A 17560-nucleotide genomic window follows, 5' to 3' on the forward strand; every position below is an offset into this window, starting at 1 on the left:
CATCATAATGGTGAAAGACTGAACCTCAGAATGTGGCCTTATTTGGAAACAGGGTCTTTGCAGATATAGTTAGTTAAGATGGGTCACACTGGATCAGGGTGGGCCCTAAATCTAATGTCCTTATAAGAAGGTCATGTGAACATACGCAGGGAAGAAAGCCATATGATGACAGAGCCAGAGATTGGAATGATGCAGCTAGAAGACAAGGAACACCAAGGACTGCGTGGAGCCACCAGAAGTTGGGAAGAAGCAAGAAATGATTCTCCTCTTCAAAGAGAGCATGGCCCTTCTGATACCTTAAATTTAGACTTCTGGCCTCCAGAACTGTGAGAGAATAAATTTCTGTTGTTTTAAGCCACACAATTTGTGGTAATTTGTTAGAGCCGCCCTAGGGAGCTAACACAGATTTTGGTACCAGGAAGTGGGGTGCTGCCATAACAAATATCTAAAACTATGGAACTTGCTATGGAATTGGGTAGTGGGTAGATGCTGGAACAATTCTGAGGTGCACGGTGAAAAAGCCTAGATTGCCTTGAAGAGATTGTTAGCAGAAATAGAGATGTTAAAGGTGTTTCTGGTGAGAGCTCAAAGGAAGGGAAGATGGTAGTGAAAGCTTCTATCATCTTACAGAATACATATATCATCATGAACAGATTGTTGGTAGAAATATGAACATTAAAGATGCTTCCGATCAGGTGAGAAGGAAAGGAGAAACATATTATTGGAAACTGAAGAACAATCACTGTTACAAAGTGGAAGAAAACTTGGCTGAACTGTGTTCTAGTGTTGGGTGGAAAGCAGAAATTGTAAGTGATAAACTTGGATATTTAGTGGGGATTTGCAAGCAAAGCGTGTAAGGTGCAACTTGGTTTCTTGATGCCTATTATAAAAGGTGAGAGGAGGGAGATAAATTGAGAGAGGAACTGTTAAGCAAAAAAGAACTAGCATTTGATGATTTGGAAAATTCTGTCTACCCAGATTGCAAAAGATTAGAAAGCATGATTTAGAGAGAACACCAAGAGTGTGGTTGGACAAAATTTTGCTGAAGAGATTAGTTGTGTGACTTATGGATATAATGAACCATCTCTGCAGCAGCCAGGAATAGAGATGGGGTTATCCAGGAAAGATCTGTGAATGCCCCTCTTGTGTGATGACTTGGACCCTCATGAGAGGGTATTTTGGGGAAATAGTCTGGAGTGAAAGGGACAGAGATGGAATGAAATGAAAGAAGAATGACTCCAAGACTCAAGTCATGAATGCAGAGGCTGGGCTCTCCACTGCGGCGGGCCCAGATGATGGAGTATCAAGCCGCAGAGAATTTATTCTTAGATCTGATGCCTAATGGAACTTGGAAACCTGCTGAGTTTTGGACTTGCTGAGAACTAGGACCCCTTTATTTCTTCCAATTTCTCCCTTTGGGAGTGGGAATGTCTATCCTATGCCTGTCCCACCATCGTATTTTGGAAGCAGATAACTTTTCTAGTTTCACAGGTCCACGGATAGAGAGGAATTTTGCCCCAGAATGGTACATACTCTGATTCTCACCTGATTTAGATGATGAGATTTAGGACTTATTGAGTTGATAGTATTTAGATGAAAATTTGAACTCAGAGTTGATGCTGGAATGGGCTAAGACTTTGGGGGATATTGAGATGAAGTAAATGTATTTTCCACATGGATGGATATGAATTTCGGGAGGTCACGTGTAGGACTATATGGGGTTAATAATGACCCCCCAAAATTCATGTCCACCTGGGATCTGAAAATGTAATCTTATTTGGAAATAGGTTCTTTAGAGATGTAATTAGTCAAGTTGAAGTCACACTCGATTAAGTTGGACCTTAAATCCAGTGACTGGTGTTCTTATAAGAAGACCATGTGACAACAGAAGCAGACACTGGAGTGATGAAATTACAACCCAAGATCTTCAGGCAGCCACCAGAATTTAGTCAGAAGCAAAAAAGTATTCTTCTCTAGAGCCTTCAGAGGGGGCACCGTCCTGCTGATGCCTTAATTTCAGACTTTGAATCTCCAGAACCGTGAGAGAATAAATTTGTTACTTTAAGCCACAGAATTGGGGGTAATTTGTTACTGCAGCTCTAGGAAGTTAATACACCAACCTTGAATTACTAGGATAAATTCTTGTTGATCTTCTGCCTCATTTTTATATTCATTATTGAAAGTGGGATATTGAAGTTTCCAACTATTATTGGATTGTCTATTTCTCCCTTCAATTCTGTCAATTTTTGCTTCAAGTATTTTGGGACTCTGTTGCTAATGGATATATAATTGTTACATCTTCATGATGGATTGACCCTTTTATCATTATAAAATGCCTCTCTTTATCTCTAGTAATATTTTTTGTTTGTTTTAAAGTTTAATGGTTTTGTATTAGCATAACCATTCTGGCTGTTTTATGGTTGCTGTTTGCATGGTATATCTTTTCATATCCTTTTATTTTCAACCTATTTGTGTCTTTGAATCTAAAGCACATCTTCTGTAATCACCATATAGTTTGACCTTTTTTTTATATCCAGTCTAAAAATCTCTCTTTTGATTGTTTAATCCATTCTCTAATTGGCTTAAACATATATATTAAGTTCTTAATTTTAGGTTGTGCATTTTTCATTTCTAGATTTTCTAATTAATTAAAAAGAAAACAGATTCTGGCTCTCATGAAGCTCTCCATCTTGACTTATTAATCAAAGCTATTTTTAAGTCCATCTCTGATAACACTAATAATTGGGTCATCTGTGGATCTGATTTTATTGCCTTTTTCTTCACGGTTCTGCTCTTTGGCATTCTTTGTAATTTTTGATTTAATGCTACATATTGTAGATGATACACTGCAGTCTCTGGAAGTCTCTGGAAGTTATCTTCATGTAGAGAGGGATCACCCTATTTCCTGGTAAGAAGATAGAGTGGTGGCAGGCAGATCCTATTAATCTAATCTATAGTTCAGTGGACGTGAAACTAGATTGCAATTTTTATAAGGTTGAATTTACTCTGATTCTCTCCTGTTTCTAGGGTGTAGCCCTCAGAGTTCTTGAATGAGATTCTGGGGTATATACTAGAGCCTCTCCCTCTTGATGGGTCCTAAAATCCAATTTTTGCCTCTTCAATACCATGATGCAATATATATTAAAACATACCTTTGCTTCGGCTGTCAGCAGGTTTCTGACTTTTTTTTTTTTTAATCTTTCTGTTTGAAGCAGTGCAAAAACTCAGCAAATACTCAAGGAGAAGACCAGCAGCATCAGGCTCACTTCTTGGAACCTTCCTACCTTATTGGGATCTTAGGTTTTTCAAGTGCCGGTTGACTTGATAATCCTAAACTTTTTGTCTCTCCAGTCCATAATTGCCATAATTTGTTTGCTTCTCTGATTCTTAGCAGTAACTCTCTTCCTGGGCCTTCTACCCAGCTTTGTGTCAAAAACTGGCAAATTCCATAAAGGAAGAAGCAGCTGCAGAGTGCTCACTTCTGTGGTTATCTTCTGTGTTGAGAGCCTCTACAACCCTCAAATTCAGTGATTCTGTGGAAGGACTCACAGGACTCAGAATACAGTCATAGTCATGGCTATGATTTATTAAAACAAAATAGTACAAAGCAAAATCAGCAAAGTGAAAAAATACATGGGGAGAAATCCAGAGGAAACCAGGCACAAGCTTCCAAGAATCCTTTCCCTATGGAATTACACAGGATGTGCTTAATTCCCCCTGTATTGAATTGTGAGAACATATGTGAAATGTTTCTGCCAGGGACATTCATTAGAGACTTACTGCTCAGGGGTTGTGTTGGGAGCTGGTCACACAGGCACCTTATGCCTAGCACATATAGTTAGAGACTCCCAGGAGAGAAGTAGGTGTTCAGCATACACCATGCTGTTTGTACGAAGAGTTTACACAGAGTAAACTATCTTATAAGCTAGGGAATGGTGGGAACATTCTTGTAATCCAAGTTCCCAGATGCCAGCCAAAGGCCAACCTTGCAAGCAGGGCTTTCTAAGGGTAGTGTCTTGGGCCTGCGGTTAACTCTTTTGTGAACACCTGCCTAAAAGTTCTTCAATGGCTTCAAACAGAGGTTTTAAACAATTTTATCCAATGCTGCTAGTTGTTCCCGATGAGTGTTGCTCTAATGTAGAAGTGTCTGGTTATTTTTTCTTCTCTGCTGGACATTTAATCTGAAAAATTGTAGAACTTAAGGCTTAAGATGATGGGTTTTTTTCCTCCGTGTAGTATTTGTTTGTTTGTTTGTTTATCACCAGGCACCTTGGGGATTACTTTAATACAATATAAGAAATTGGGATGATTTGAGGCTTCACTGAATTCCCTGTGTATGTGTGTGGGGGGGAATGTACCTTCAATTCACTTTTATTTCTATGGTGGAGATTTTTGGGGTCCCAAACTAAAGCCTGGGAGTTTTCTAAGCCCTCTCTATGACTTGGCAGGTACTAGTACACAATTTTTGTCCTCCTAGCCTCCGAGGGTTAGTAGAAAGCACTACTTATCCCCTTAAGTGCTTCTGCTAGAATCAGCCAATACCTCCAGGTAAGAAAGGGCCCCAATGCTGGGCTTGCTTCTCTAGATTGTCATATTTTAAAAAGATTTTGTTCAGATTATCTAGTTGTCCATGGAAATTTTGATGCTAATTACCGAGTCTGCCAGTACTGGAAGCAGAATTTCCCTCTACCTTACTTCTTACACTATAAAATAAGTTCTTTAGATGCAATATTTTGAGGAAAATCATGATGGCAAATAGGGTGCTCACTATTGCACACAGAAGCACAGCATACAGGGAAGGCAAATATAAATCCAGATTCACAAGTAACTATCTAGTCTATGAGGACAAATAGCTGCCTCTCCATGAGAAAAGAGATTTGATATAGTCAATCTGCCACTAAGCAACTATTTGGTCACCCTAGGGCATGATATCTTAGGGTTGATCACTTCTGCTGGCAGATTGGGCTCTTAGCAGTGGCAGTAATCAGGATAGCCTTGATAAAAGGAGGGCCATCTTGTTGAAGTCCATGGATAGCCCTGATCCTTCCAGTATAGTCACTTTGTTCATAAGCTGATTGAACAAGGACTGGGATATCAAAAAAAGAGATCTACTGACATCCTCAGCATCATCTTGACCATCTGATTATTTAGCATCTCCTACACAGTGGAGCCTTTGTTTGGAATTTACGTGGGAAACAATTATTCTTACAATCAGAGCCCATTTTGAGAAGATCAACCATACATTTAGCTCTCAAATTTTATCACTCATCTTCCAAGCTTATTACTTCCATGTTCTCTACTACCTGGCCAGCATGAGTCATAAAATGGTGCAGATCTGTACCTTGGGATATCCCACCTTCTGCGCAGAGCAGACAACAAAAAATGCTGCTCAGATTTATTCTTACTGTAAAGAGTTCCTTTCCTTACTGTCTTCTACAACCACTGTTGAGTGGGGTTATAGTACCATAGTCTACTTCTAGCTATACCAGCATACTGTGCAGTACTGCTTGTATAAGCAGGCTCAACTTTTTCCTCCTCAGTGAACTGGGAAATATGATATTCTGTCCAATTATAAATATAGTTCATGGTTAGCTTCCTTGCTTGTTTTTTCCTTCTTTCAAACATATCCTGCCTCATTAAATTCAACTTGGCATATGTAAATGAATATTGAAACAAGATTCTACACCAGAGTGGAATTAGAATAGAAGTAGTAGTGACATGTTGTTCCAGACGGTTACATTTCAAGACATTTAAAGAAGAAAATGTTAGTAAAAATTATACAGCACAGGGGGTGAGACAGAAGTAGAAGCATCTCAGCTAAATGAAGAGAGTAAAAGTTTTAAGATAAATGCACTACAGGCCTTCATTAGGCAGTAGTGGACCTGGGATACAAAGTTAAATATACTTGTAGCTTCTATAAAAGGAAGCAAGTGAAGCAAGAAGTGAGAAGTCGTAGTGTTGAAGTTAGGTCTTTCCTACTTTATTTTCTGATGAGTCTAGATATCACTCACGTGTACCACAGACATTCAGAAGAGAATATGATAGAAAACAAGAAAAAAATAAATGTCAAACACTAGCCCAGAAAAATCTTCATGCTACTCACTACATTAAGCAAAAAGAAACATGATGTATCATAATTGACTTCTAAAAAAACTTTTATGCAGATACACTTCAAAGAACCAAAGTAGTCAAGTTTTACAAACTTCATCTTCCCCATGCAGATGTACTTTAGAGAATCAAAGGAGTTTCACAGACTTCCTTTGAATGGAAGGGGAGCAAACACAGTATCTCCTATGTTGCCACTCATTTCCTGGCTTGGATTCACATTCTGTCTAGTAAAACAAATCTTTATTCACTGTCATGTATTAGGTATTATACTAAGCTCCTCTAGGGCAATGGTCTAGCAAGGGAGAAGGTATATAAAAAGATAATCACAGTACAATGTGATGAGGATTATATTAGGGCACTTAACCACCGTGAGCTAAGTGTGATAGGGGTCAAGAAGCTTCAGAAGAAATCTTTGAGATCTTCAGTAGAACCCTAGGAAGTTTCTAAAGACTTGTCAATATGCTGTATTTATAATATGGACTTAGAATGTTTGAATAGGGAGAGATAAACAGACCTGAAACCATCAGTGTCACTATGGCTTAGATAAAGATTGTAGCCCACTTATGTCAACATGACTTAGTTGTTCATTCCAGGAAACCTTTGCCCAGGAAAGATAAGATTGTAAACAAAACAAACCAAAACAAAAAGCAAACAGAAACAATCTCTAATTTTTTGTTTGCATAAGGAAGTTCCTACAGGATAGAGACAATCATCTGCTTACCTGGGCAAACAACAACAGTTTGCAAACAACAGGCTTATCAAATAAGTTTACTTATCAAGACTCTTCAAGGCCCTTGCTTGCTATGTCCACCAATCCTCAATCATTTCATTAACTTTGCCAGATCCAATCAGTTTCCTGTCTTGACCGATATGCCATAAACCACTTGAGCACAGACCCCAAAGCTCTACAAAGATCTAATTTTCCAATGTTGATATGCTAAGCATATCAAGGTATTGCAATCTCTTACTGCAGTAAGTTTTAGTACTTAGTTTTGCTTTATTAACAGGTTGTCTGTTGATATTTGGGAAAGTTAAACAATAACAAAGTTTTTTTTTTTAAGGATTGCTCATTTAACTCGCATGTAGTATACAGTCAAATCATTTTTCTACGTCAGGCCCATTCATCTTTCACTAACAGGTCTATATTGATGATGTTAATCAACACTAATTGGTTTTATCTGAGGGAGGGCACCAGTTAGAATACAAGATCTCTTCAAGAAGTTTGCCCTTTCTGAAACAACCTAAGTCTCCATTGACAGATGAATGGATAAAGAAAATGTGGTATATATACACAATGGAATATTATTTAGCCATGACAAAAGAAGGAAATCTTGCCATTTGTGACAATATGGATGGAACTTGAGGACATTATGCTAAGTGAAATAAGTCAGAGGTGGAGGTAGGGAGGTGGGCAAAATGGGGGAAGGGGGTCGAAAATGTGCAAACTTCCCAGGGCCGGCCTCGTGGTGTAGTGGTTAAGTTCGCGTGCTCCACTTCAGTGGCTCAGGGTTCACAGGTTTAGATCCAGGGTGCGAACCTATGCACCACTTATCAAGCCATGCTGTGGCGGCAACCCATATAAAGTAGAGGAAGATGGGCACGGATGTTAGCCCAGGGCCAATCTTCCTCAGCAGGTTTGGCAACATATGTTAGCTCAGGGCTAATCTTAAAAAAAAAAAAGGTGCAAACTTCCAGTTATAAAATAAATAAGTCATGGGGATGGAATGTACAGTGTGGTGACTATAGTTAATAATAATGTATTGCATATTTAAAAGTTGCTAAGAAAGTAAATCTTAAAAGTTCTCATCACAAGAGAATAAGTTTTGTAACTATGAATGGTGACGGGTGTTAACTAGACTTATTGTGGTGGTCATTTTGGAATATATACAAATAGTTAATCATTATGCTGTATCCCTGAAAATACTATAAGATTATATGTCCATTATACCTCAATAATAAATAAATAAATAAGTTTGTCCTTTCTAACTGCAAACCACTACCAGAGACACAAAGATAACCAATTCATTGGTGTCAGCTACTAGGCCAAACATTAAGTTTGTATAAGAATCAGCTGAGGAACTTGTTAGACATATAGGTTTCCATGCTCACTCACAATTTTTCTGATTAAGGGGGATTAGTACAAGGCCCAGGAATCTATTTTAAAAAGCACCAGTTTTTTCCTAATGCAGGCTGTCTTTAGATCACACTTAGAGAAACCATGCTTTACTCTCTGCATACGAGCAAACATACATGTGTGTATATGTATATATATAAACATATCTTACATATATATGTATATATAAACATATTATACATACATACACGTTCATATTAAATGTTCCAAACACTTCATATGAAAATGGGATCATACTATATATATATATATTTAGTTCTATGACATGCTTTTTTCAGGCAATATTATATAATCTTTCTGAATCATCACATACAGATCTGCACTGTTTTTAACGGCTACATCATATTCCACTACATGCATGTACCGTAATTTATCCAGTCCTCTATTTAGATTGCTGCTTTTTTTTTTTTTTTTTTGCTATTACAAGCAATGCTGCAATGAATACCTTTACACATTTGTGCTAAAATTTCTGTAGAATATAGAGAGTGAAATAAACACAGAAGAGTAGGATTGCTAGGTGAGAAGATTATGTGCACTTCAAAGTTTGACAGATCCTGCTGAAGTGCTCACCAATTTAGTTGTACCAATTTACATTCCTGCAAATGGTCTCAGAGAATAATGATTTCCCCACATCTATACCAATACTAGTACTAATCTTTTAAATCTTTATCTGACAGGTTAAAAAAATTATCATAATTTGCATTTTACCATGTTTTTAATATTAGAAAACCAGCATTCAGTTTACCACTGAAACAAAATTACCTAAAGTTCTATAAAACATATTATAATCTATTTTTGGAAAACATTTATTTTTTATCTTAAAACTTAACTCTATTAGCTATAAGACAGATGGGATGAGTGAATTTCAAATATATGTCCATTACATAGTATTTACTAAGTATCTTCTTTTACCAAGTGATATAAAAGAAAAGTGAGAGTCGTAAGAACTGTGTTCAAGCCCTAGCTTTGCCACCCAGCAGCTAGGTGACCTTGGACAAGTCACCTGCTCTTTTGAGAGCTGCAGTGTCCTCTTTTGTAAAATGGGGATTCCACTCATTTTATGATTGTTTTGAAGATTAAAGGAGATTATAATTTTAATTATAAATATTAGCTATTACTACCACTACAATAACAATGCAAGGGAAATTACCAAATGACTAGAACTGTTTGTTAAAGTCTTTCTTAATAATTATAAAATAATTATGTTGGTATTACCAAAAAGTCAGACTCTGTCAGGTGAGTTGACGATTTATTGGGATTACTAAAGTCACTAGAAGAATGTACATTTCATACCGCTAACATACTGCTTACAAAGTCACTGCGCTGGTTCTCTACAAATGCTCCTCTAACAGTAGTTCAGAAAATATTTCCTAAATTACTTAGTTCGTTAGATGAAATGGAATTATCCAAATATATCATCAACTACACACCGGGATTTTTCTTTCAAGTTTCCAAGAGGGTCTTGTTTCTAAGCACACACAGTAGTGCAATTCAAGTAATGCCATGGAGATTTCCTAGAGCCAATAAATAAAATTCTAAAGTTTTACTATTAAATAATACATTGGAGACCTTACCCTTGATTCCTTCCCCAAACTAACATCAACCTAATTTACTCATTCATTAAATGTCTCAATACCTACCGTGCACAAAGTCCTATGCTAGGTACTAGGAGCACATAATCTCTGCACTCAACAGATAAAGACTCATATTAAAGATAAAAAGGCAAAGCATTGTTACCTAAATTTGCCTGTGTTTCTGATGCGACAAATAATCAGCCAATGGTGCATGACCCATGGAGCTCATCTTCTTTTGGATGGACATTAATGGGCCTGTCATACTCCTCATCCTTAGGCCATGTAAAACATAAAGCCAGGAACGAGATGTCATTGTCCTACGGCTTACTCCCCAAAGCTCTCAATGGCTCAAGTCACCTAAGTCTTCCTCCCTTACTTTCTTCCTCTACATCATGACTTCTGCAAAATCTTATGATGATTTTTTAATGAGTAAAATGATCTGGAAAAAAATATTTTTTCAATTTTTATTTCAATAAAACAAGAGGCAACACTGCTGTATAAGTATTGCATATGGAGAACATTTACACAAAAATACAAAACTTGAAAAACTAAACTCCAGTTTATTTCCATAGCCATAAAAAGGTAGAGAGCACATAAAAATATCCAAAGTCATAGTTTATCCTTTAGGAATGTAAACTCTAGGAACACAATTAGAAACAAGTATATCTACTATGAAAAGATTAGTATCACTACACGATTAGAAGCAAAGATAAGAGGTACACAATAAACTGCACATAAGAGAAAGCAACAGTGTGCAAAAGAGGATCTTGAGTTTACCAGTAGAAACTTCATATCAAGACACAGATACTCTAGAACTCTACTATAAAAAAACACAAAAACATCTTCCAAAATGTTCACTGCTAGTCTCTTTAGATATGCACAAATTACAAAGTATAGAAGACAACGTATTTATGTACTCTGATGAAGAATTTAACAGTATTAAACATAAATGTGAATAACTCAAAGTACTGAGTATAATTTTACTAAGCAACAAATCTAAAAGTATAAATTCATGCTAATTAAAGGACTAGTGAGTTTTAATTTTATCCAAAGATTGGGAAGACATTATTATACATTAATTTCTATCTACAATGCTTAATTTAACTACCCATCAAATTATTCTTCTTTTTAAATGGCTTCTTAAAAATATTTTTTCAGTTACATTATTTAACATCTATATTTCCTTGATGTGCTTCCCTTTAATAAAGTGTAGATTTATCGTGCCTAGAGACTCAAGTGTTAAACAGCCTTATTTTAAACATTTGTTTAAAATTATGTCTCAGAGTACGTTTGTTTCTATAATTCAAATGTAAAAGTTTTAACATTTTTATTCTTCCAAAATAGCCAAAATCCCTTAAAACTGGGATCATTTTTATCTATTTTGGTTTAAAAATATATTTCCCTTCAATTCAACTTTTTGTTTTTAAATGAGTGATGTTTGCTAAACAGTTGCTCCATAATTGAAAAGGGCAATGAAATTCTTGCTTTTTCAAAACACAATTTGCCATCATTTAAGAATTGAGAATTGCTGCTCTTCAAGTCTACAGAGCTGCCTTAAAAAGTTCCATGATGCTGTACAAGGAATTCCAGGGTACTCACTTGCCCTGGGTCCTCTGGGACACTCCCCTGAAAAGTCTACTTCGTTTCTCTCCCCACTTGGATTTCAAAAGGCAAATTCTGGGATCCAGCTTCACTAGAATACCCCAGACAGCTGGGTATTTGAAGAACAAGAGGTTGGGTAATTTCAAGAATTTCCAGAGGTTTAAAGTGTGGAATAGAGCCAAAACTTCTGCTCAGATCCTGTGAGCTATGGGGTACAAGACCCTGATTTTGTGCAGAATCCTTCTTGTGATAAAAGGGACTATTCTGAATGTATAGGCAGTCTGTGACTAAATGGTCACATCAGCCTCTTCATGAGAAAATGACCTACAAAAGCCACCCTAACCTTCAAATTTGGAAAGATGAGTGGAAAGACAGTAGTAGGGATAATTACAATTATTACCATAGTAAGTATTATCCAAAATTTATAATTGCTATAAAAATTTTCAAATGTATAATCCTTATTTGACATAGTATCAAAGGTACCAAAAAATAATTTTACTGTTAACATAACTCCACACTCCAGAAAATCAACTGGTGTAAATTACTTGGAGCAAAAATTCAGAGCTGCTCCACTGAGTAAGCCTTCAGAGTTTTTAAAAGAATATACACATGCAGATTTGTTGTTCACTGTGTACAAGGGTAGTACCCCTTTCATACTTAAAATTGTAGGCATTTACAAGCTTTGATTCCATTTATGGTTAACAAGAAAAATACAAAATGTTACATTTTTATTGTAAAAATAAATAAGAATCATTAAAAATTTAGAATTAGAGGACTTAAGAAGTATCGTTGACACTATTAAGAAATTAATTAGCTGTTAAAAACAATGATGACTACAATGATCTAATATCTAACATTTGATCTAGGGTTGTGAGACCACTGAGAATTCTAAATATTAGGTAAGTGATTTGCTTGGACTTTGATACTCTCTTCTTAAACAATAATGTGCATAAAAATCACTTGAGGATCTTGTTAAAATGCAGATTATGATTCAGCAGATCTGGGGTGGCTCTGAAATTCTGCATTTTTAACAAGATGCCAGGTGACGCCAATGCTACCTACTGGTCCTCAGACCACAGGAGTAGCAATGATCTAGAATATTACCAAAATGAGGTTCCATTACAGTGGTTAAACATTAAAATCTGGTCTCTCACTTGTGCCAGCTAATGTTTCCTCAAACTTACTCTACAATGTTTCCTAAGCACCTTAACTTGCTTAAAATGCCAATCTTTTAAATTAGCTAAGACTATTAATACTGTTAGTAGCTATGCCTAGGGGAAATTCTTTGTTAAAGGATTATAAAAAGACAATAGGAAATTCACAGTGACATTTTACAAATATTTTAAATTGTACACAGGATTCCTATTAAATTAATACTACATCAACTTTCACTGTCTGGTTGCCTTACTTTTTTTTTTGCTACAATTTATGCTAGTAGATCTTATTCCATTTTTATCACTGGAACTAAAAAAATCAAATTCACTTATGTTAAAAGTCATATTCTATTCAGGGTTAATGAATGAAAATTAGCTCATGTTTTTTGAAGAATTAGATTTAAAATGGTAGCCAAAGCAGTTATGGTCAAAACTGCATTCATAGTGTACATGCGTTAGCACTCTTCAAGACATACAAATTTTTCACATATTTGAGCTCTTCATAAGCAGGTACAAGAGGAAAACTAGCATTTTCTCTGTGTGACCATAGCTAGGGACTGTGAATAAGGAAACCACCATGTACTAACAGTGAAAGAGACCAAGTGGACAGCCCCCTAGGCCTTCCTCCCCAGTTAACTTACTCTCCTCCTCAGCCCTGCTTTCTCTCTCACTCTGAATTATTACCTATGTATTCTTGATTTTCAAGGAACCTCAACCATAGCTCAGATGACCACCACTAGCAAACACCAAACTTGTACGTTGATCTAGAGGTCACATAGTTCTCTATAGCTACATACAAGTTTGTTTAGCTTTTCTGCCATATTGTCTTTTTTATTTTTATTTTTTGATTGGGGGTAACTACATTGATTATTCTTTCTGTCATAACAAGAACATTTAAAATAGGCCTGTTCACAAAACAAGAAACACATTTAGATTTTTCCATATTTTGTCATTTTAAATTTAAGAACACAAACATAAATAACCCTAAATTAGTTAATACATAATTGTCCTTTGTCCATATTTCACTATATTTATTTTCTTTCATGACATTTTATAGATGAAAAAATTACCTAATTTCCTTCATTTGCAGACAAACAATTCAATATTACATGGTTGACACTGGTATCTTGAGAGCTGTGTTGCAAGGTTTACAACGATTTCCAGGAAGTCTTCAGTGATGTGTTCTCTGAATTATAGGAATCCAAACTAATTAGGATTTCTGAAGCCAACCAGCAGGGTAAGTCAGCTTTATGGCCTATTACATCTTAAGAATTGAAAGGGATTTTTACCTGCTCAATCCAGATCAAACACTTCAAAACAACACATCTACTAGCAATCTGATTTTTGATATAAAAATGTTCCAAAGATAACAACAGAAATCCATCTATCCATCCTCTGGAATCATATAATAATCTACATACTGAGTTACCAGGCATTTTCCAGTGCTTTACATAAACTGTTCTACTGATCTTAAAGATGATCTGGTTACAAACATTTTTATCAGGGACTTTCCATACACATCATTTTTGCTTTTTCACATGCCTGATTTTCAGACTGGCTTGCGGAACAGCCAGCTGTAGAATTCCTGGAGTTACACCTCTGCCTTGTCCTTTAAAAAACAGTTCCCATACATGGAGATTCCCTTTTACTCTGAAGGCCCAACATACACTACCAAAATAGGAGTTATTAAAAAAGAAAAAAAAAAAAAAAACTAACAACCTCACATGAGATGTAACCAATCTGATATGACAATCTGCCAAAATGTATTGTCACACTGACAATCTTAGGGCAACAGAAACCAATACAGAAAAAAGACTCAAATCAAGGGGAATAACAAAACCACTATTTCAACTTACTGCCACCTAGACATTATTCCCTTCATAAAGTCAAAGTAGCGTCAGACTTTAAGCCATCAGGGCTCCTGTCAGGAACAGGAATGAAAGGCCCTGGGCACTTTCACAAAGAAGCAGTCGTATTTCCAGATTCACTGGTTACATAAGAAAATGATTACAAATTAATCTGTAGACAGAGTAATGCTAATACTAGGAGGTCTCTGCGGACCTGGTTGATGCTTTGTTGGAAGTTCAGTCCTTTCAGAAACATAAATAAGCTTTTCTTCTTGGAGACTACAAGCAGAAAACCTATTGGCATCTGTCCCAGTCCCAGAGCCAACAGCAGGTGATGGGTTATGTGGGACTGTGACACCACTGACTTGTTCAAAGGATTTACTAAATACAGTTGTGGCCGTCTTAGCCAAACCATGGCTACTAGGTTTAGGCAGGGATTGGCTGGTTGTTAACGTAAGTCTCTTCAAAGACAGAAGCTCAAGATTCTCACTTTGGGCTCTCTGAGTTTGTTTTCGAGCAAAGTGATCTTTGCAAGACTCCCCTGCAGTTTCTTTCTCTTTTCCTCCAGTTTTGCTTCCTCCTGACCGTCTCTGAGTCTTTCCTACACTTGTCTTGTTACTAGAATTGTGATTACTGTTTGATAAACCCGACTGGCTGGTATTAGACGCAGCCCTGGAATAAAATCCCTCGTCAACTTCAGATATCTCCATCAATTCTTCTTGACCTGTTAATTCTGTATTTCCTAAACAAAGAAATAACAAAGATTAATTAACATTAAGTATTTTAAGTAATTTTTTTCATGATCAATACCAAATCAATTATACTTTAAATAAATTAAACTTTAGCATAATTACGTAAAGCAACAGATTATAGACCAAAATCAAAGGATAAATCAAAACATTCTATAAAATGTCAAAAATAGTTCATTGTAATTAAATAAGAGTAATTTAGAGTGTATTAAACAAAAAGCATGCCATAAACCATACCCCATTGTGTTTTTAGAGAGTTCTCTTACTATTCATGCAAAAGATCAGAAACAATCAGGAAAAATATCACACAGTAAAACTAGGGGTAAACTCTCCCCCAGTAGCAAAGAATATAAAATCAAAGGTCTTACTAAGGAACTTCTTAAAAAGTGGTAATAAATATTTTAAAGATTTTTTTTTAAAAAGGTTGCATTCTACATTTTAGATTTTACTAAGATAAAAAAATATAGAACATTAAGTATTCAAGTTCAAACTTAAAATTCTATATACATTATCCTTCATATCAAAGATGGCAAAAATACACAGATGAAAAAGTAATTTTAGATCTCAAAAGATAAGCAGAAAATTATTTTGGAAGCAATTTTCTGCCTCAGTTTTCACAACATTTACTCAGTGACAATATAGGTATGACCATTCCAAAGAGCATTAAGAGTCATTGAGAAATTGTGGTGCATAATTCATGCATTTTGATTATTAGGTGACATGCAAAATTTCTGTAACTGTGCAACTGTTGCTTGAAACATGCAGCAGTGGCCCTTTGCCATGAGATACCTTGGAGTGCAGCTATAAAGTGCTCTGCTAAAACTGCACTCTGCCAGGTGAGTTTATTCCATCCTCCATCATTTTTCTTACAGATTTTTGCCTCCTGATCTCTGGCAAGCCTTTGCTCTCAGTTCTAGGATCTGTGGCTGTTTCCTGTACACCCTGTATATGCTGAGCATCAATCTCTCCTAGTGTTCTGCCTTTTTCCCCATTCCCGGTTCTCTCTCCGGCCACATTTGTGACACTAATCTCAGGAATGACAAGGATGCCCAATTCAGTAGTATCATTATTGTTGTCAGGTTGCTCTAGAATTGAAGATGATAAGACATAATGATGGCTGAAAACAAAACAAAATAAAAATGCAAAACAAGAAAAACAAAATATCCAAAACAAAAATTGGATGACTGAATGTTATGAGTTAAGCCAAATATTTGCATTGTAAAATTTCCATAATTTACAATACTTTGACAGCACTGGAGACAATAGGGTCATGTTCTTCAATTTTAAATGACAATGAAAAAACTCACAGAGCATCAATTCATGTTCTGCATTTTTTCACACACACAGTTGACAGGGACTATGAAACAGAAATTTTTTTATAAATCAAAATAGAATTTCTATTGTTTTTAAGATAATATTGTGACCACTTGAACTTATGTCAAGCCTTAGGCAAATGCTCAAGGATGTACAGCCAAAACTCTAGCTCTTGTCAACATGAGAAAACAAGCCACTCAGGAATTCCTCTTGCACACTTAAAATTCTATTTTTTATTAGATTACATTGAGGCTGACTTAAACCACCATACCGGAAAACTACTTATTCCCTATGACATGGTTAGTAATGCTACAGGTATAGTATTTGTTTCACTCACCAATCATCTTCTGTATTAGTAAATATTAATGCGGCTGTGATATAATTAAACAGTCTATTCCTTCAGGCTCATACTAATTTCATAAATTTAGGCCAGCTTGTAACAGTTTATTACTAAACCGGAGAAAAATAAAAATGGATTTGGAAAAACGAAATGGCTGTTGGTCCTTTATTCTGAAAACGGCCATTGTAATCAAAACAAAGGAATGAAATTCCTGGGGCCGGCCCCGTGGCATAGTGGTTCGTAGTGGTTAAGTGCGCGCGCTCCGCTGCTGGCGGCCCAGGTTCGGATCCCGGGTGCGTACCACGCACTTGTCAAGCCATGCTGTGGCGGCGTCCCATATAAAGTGGAGGAAGATGGGCACAGATGTTAGCCCAGGGCCAGTCTTCCTCAGCAAAAAAAAAGAGGAGGATTGGCATGGATGTTAGCTCAGGGCTGATCTTCCTCACAACAACAACAAAAAAAGGGAATGAAATTCCTAAGTAGTTAATACTTGTAGACATTTTATTCAGTGTCTTAAATCACAAAAGCATGGTTTTATTTAAAGTTGTCAAGGAAATATCTGTAATAAGTGGGAAAAAATAACATGAACATATCTACCATGGACATTAATGAAAGTTAAAGTTCAAAGCAACATGAGACTATGTAAAACAGTACATACTCTTAAAAAATGTAGACCACAAATCTGCTTGAGGGACATTACCTACTACTTTCAAATGTTTTTCCTGAAAGGATTATCAA

General features: G+C 36.2%; 1 protein-coding gene and 1 long non-coding RNA gene across 3 annotated transcripts in view; one reads left to right on the plus strand and one right to left on the minus strand.

Moving 5' to 3' along the window:
- LOC131395204 (uncharacterized) overlaps nt 1-17560 on the plus strand; it is a 123382-nt gene that overhangs the window by 58295 nt on the left and 47527 nt on the right. The gene's annotated exons all lie outside the window — the stretch shown is intronic.
- The window catches only part of HYCC1 (hyccin PI4KA lipid kinase complex subunit 1), a 95597-nt gene continuing 88309 nt past the window's right edge, over nt 10273-17560 (minus strand). Inside the window, exons 11-12 of one of the 2 annotated variants that reach the window (XM_058527094.1) lie at nt 15958-16253; nt 15099-15161 (exon numbers count right to left, since the gene is read on the minus strand). In XM_058527094.1, coding sequence (XP_058383077.1) covers nt 15985-16253 — 269 coding nt within the window. In that variant the 3' untranslated portion in view covers nt 15099-15161; nt 15958-15984. Of the gene's footprint in view, nt 15162-15957; nt 16254-17560 lie in introns of both variants that reach the window. The other variant, XM_058527085.1, reaches the window with a different exon arrangement.

Source organism: Diceros bicornis, chromosome 3 (genome assembly GCF_020826845.1).
Source record: "Diceros bicornis minor isolate mBicDic1 chromosome 3, mDicBic1.mat.cur, whole genome shotgun sequence".
NCBI classification, from domain to species: Eukaryota; Metazoa; Chordata; class Mammalia; order Perissodactyla; family Rhinocerotidae; genus Diceros; species Diceros bicornis.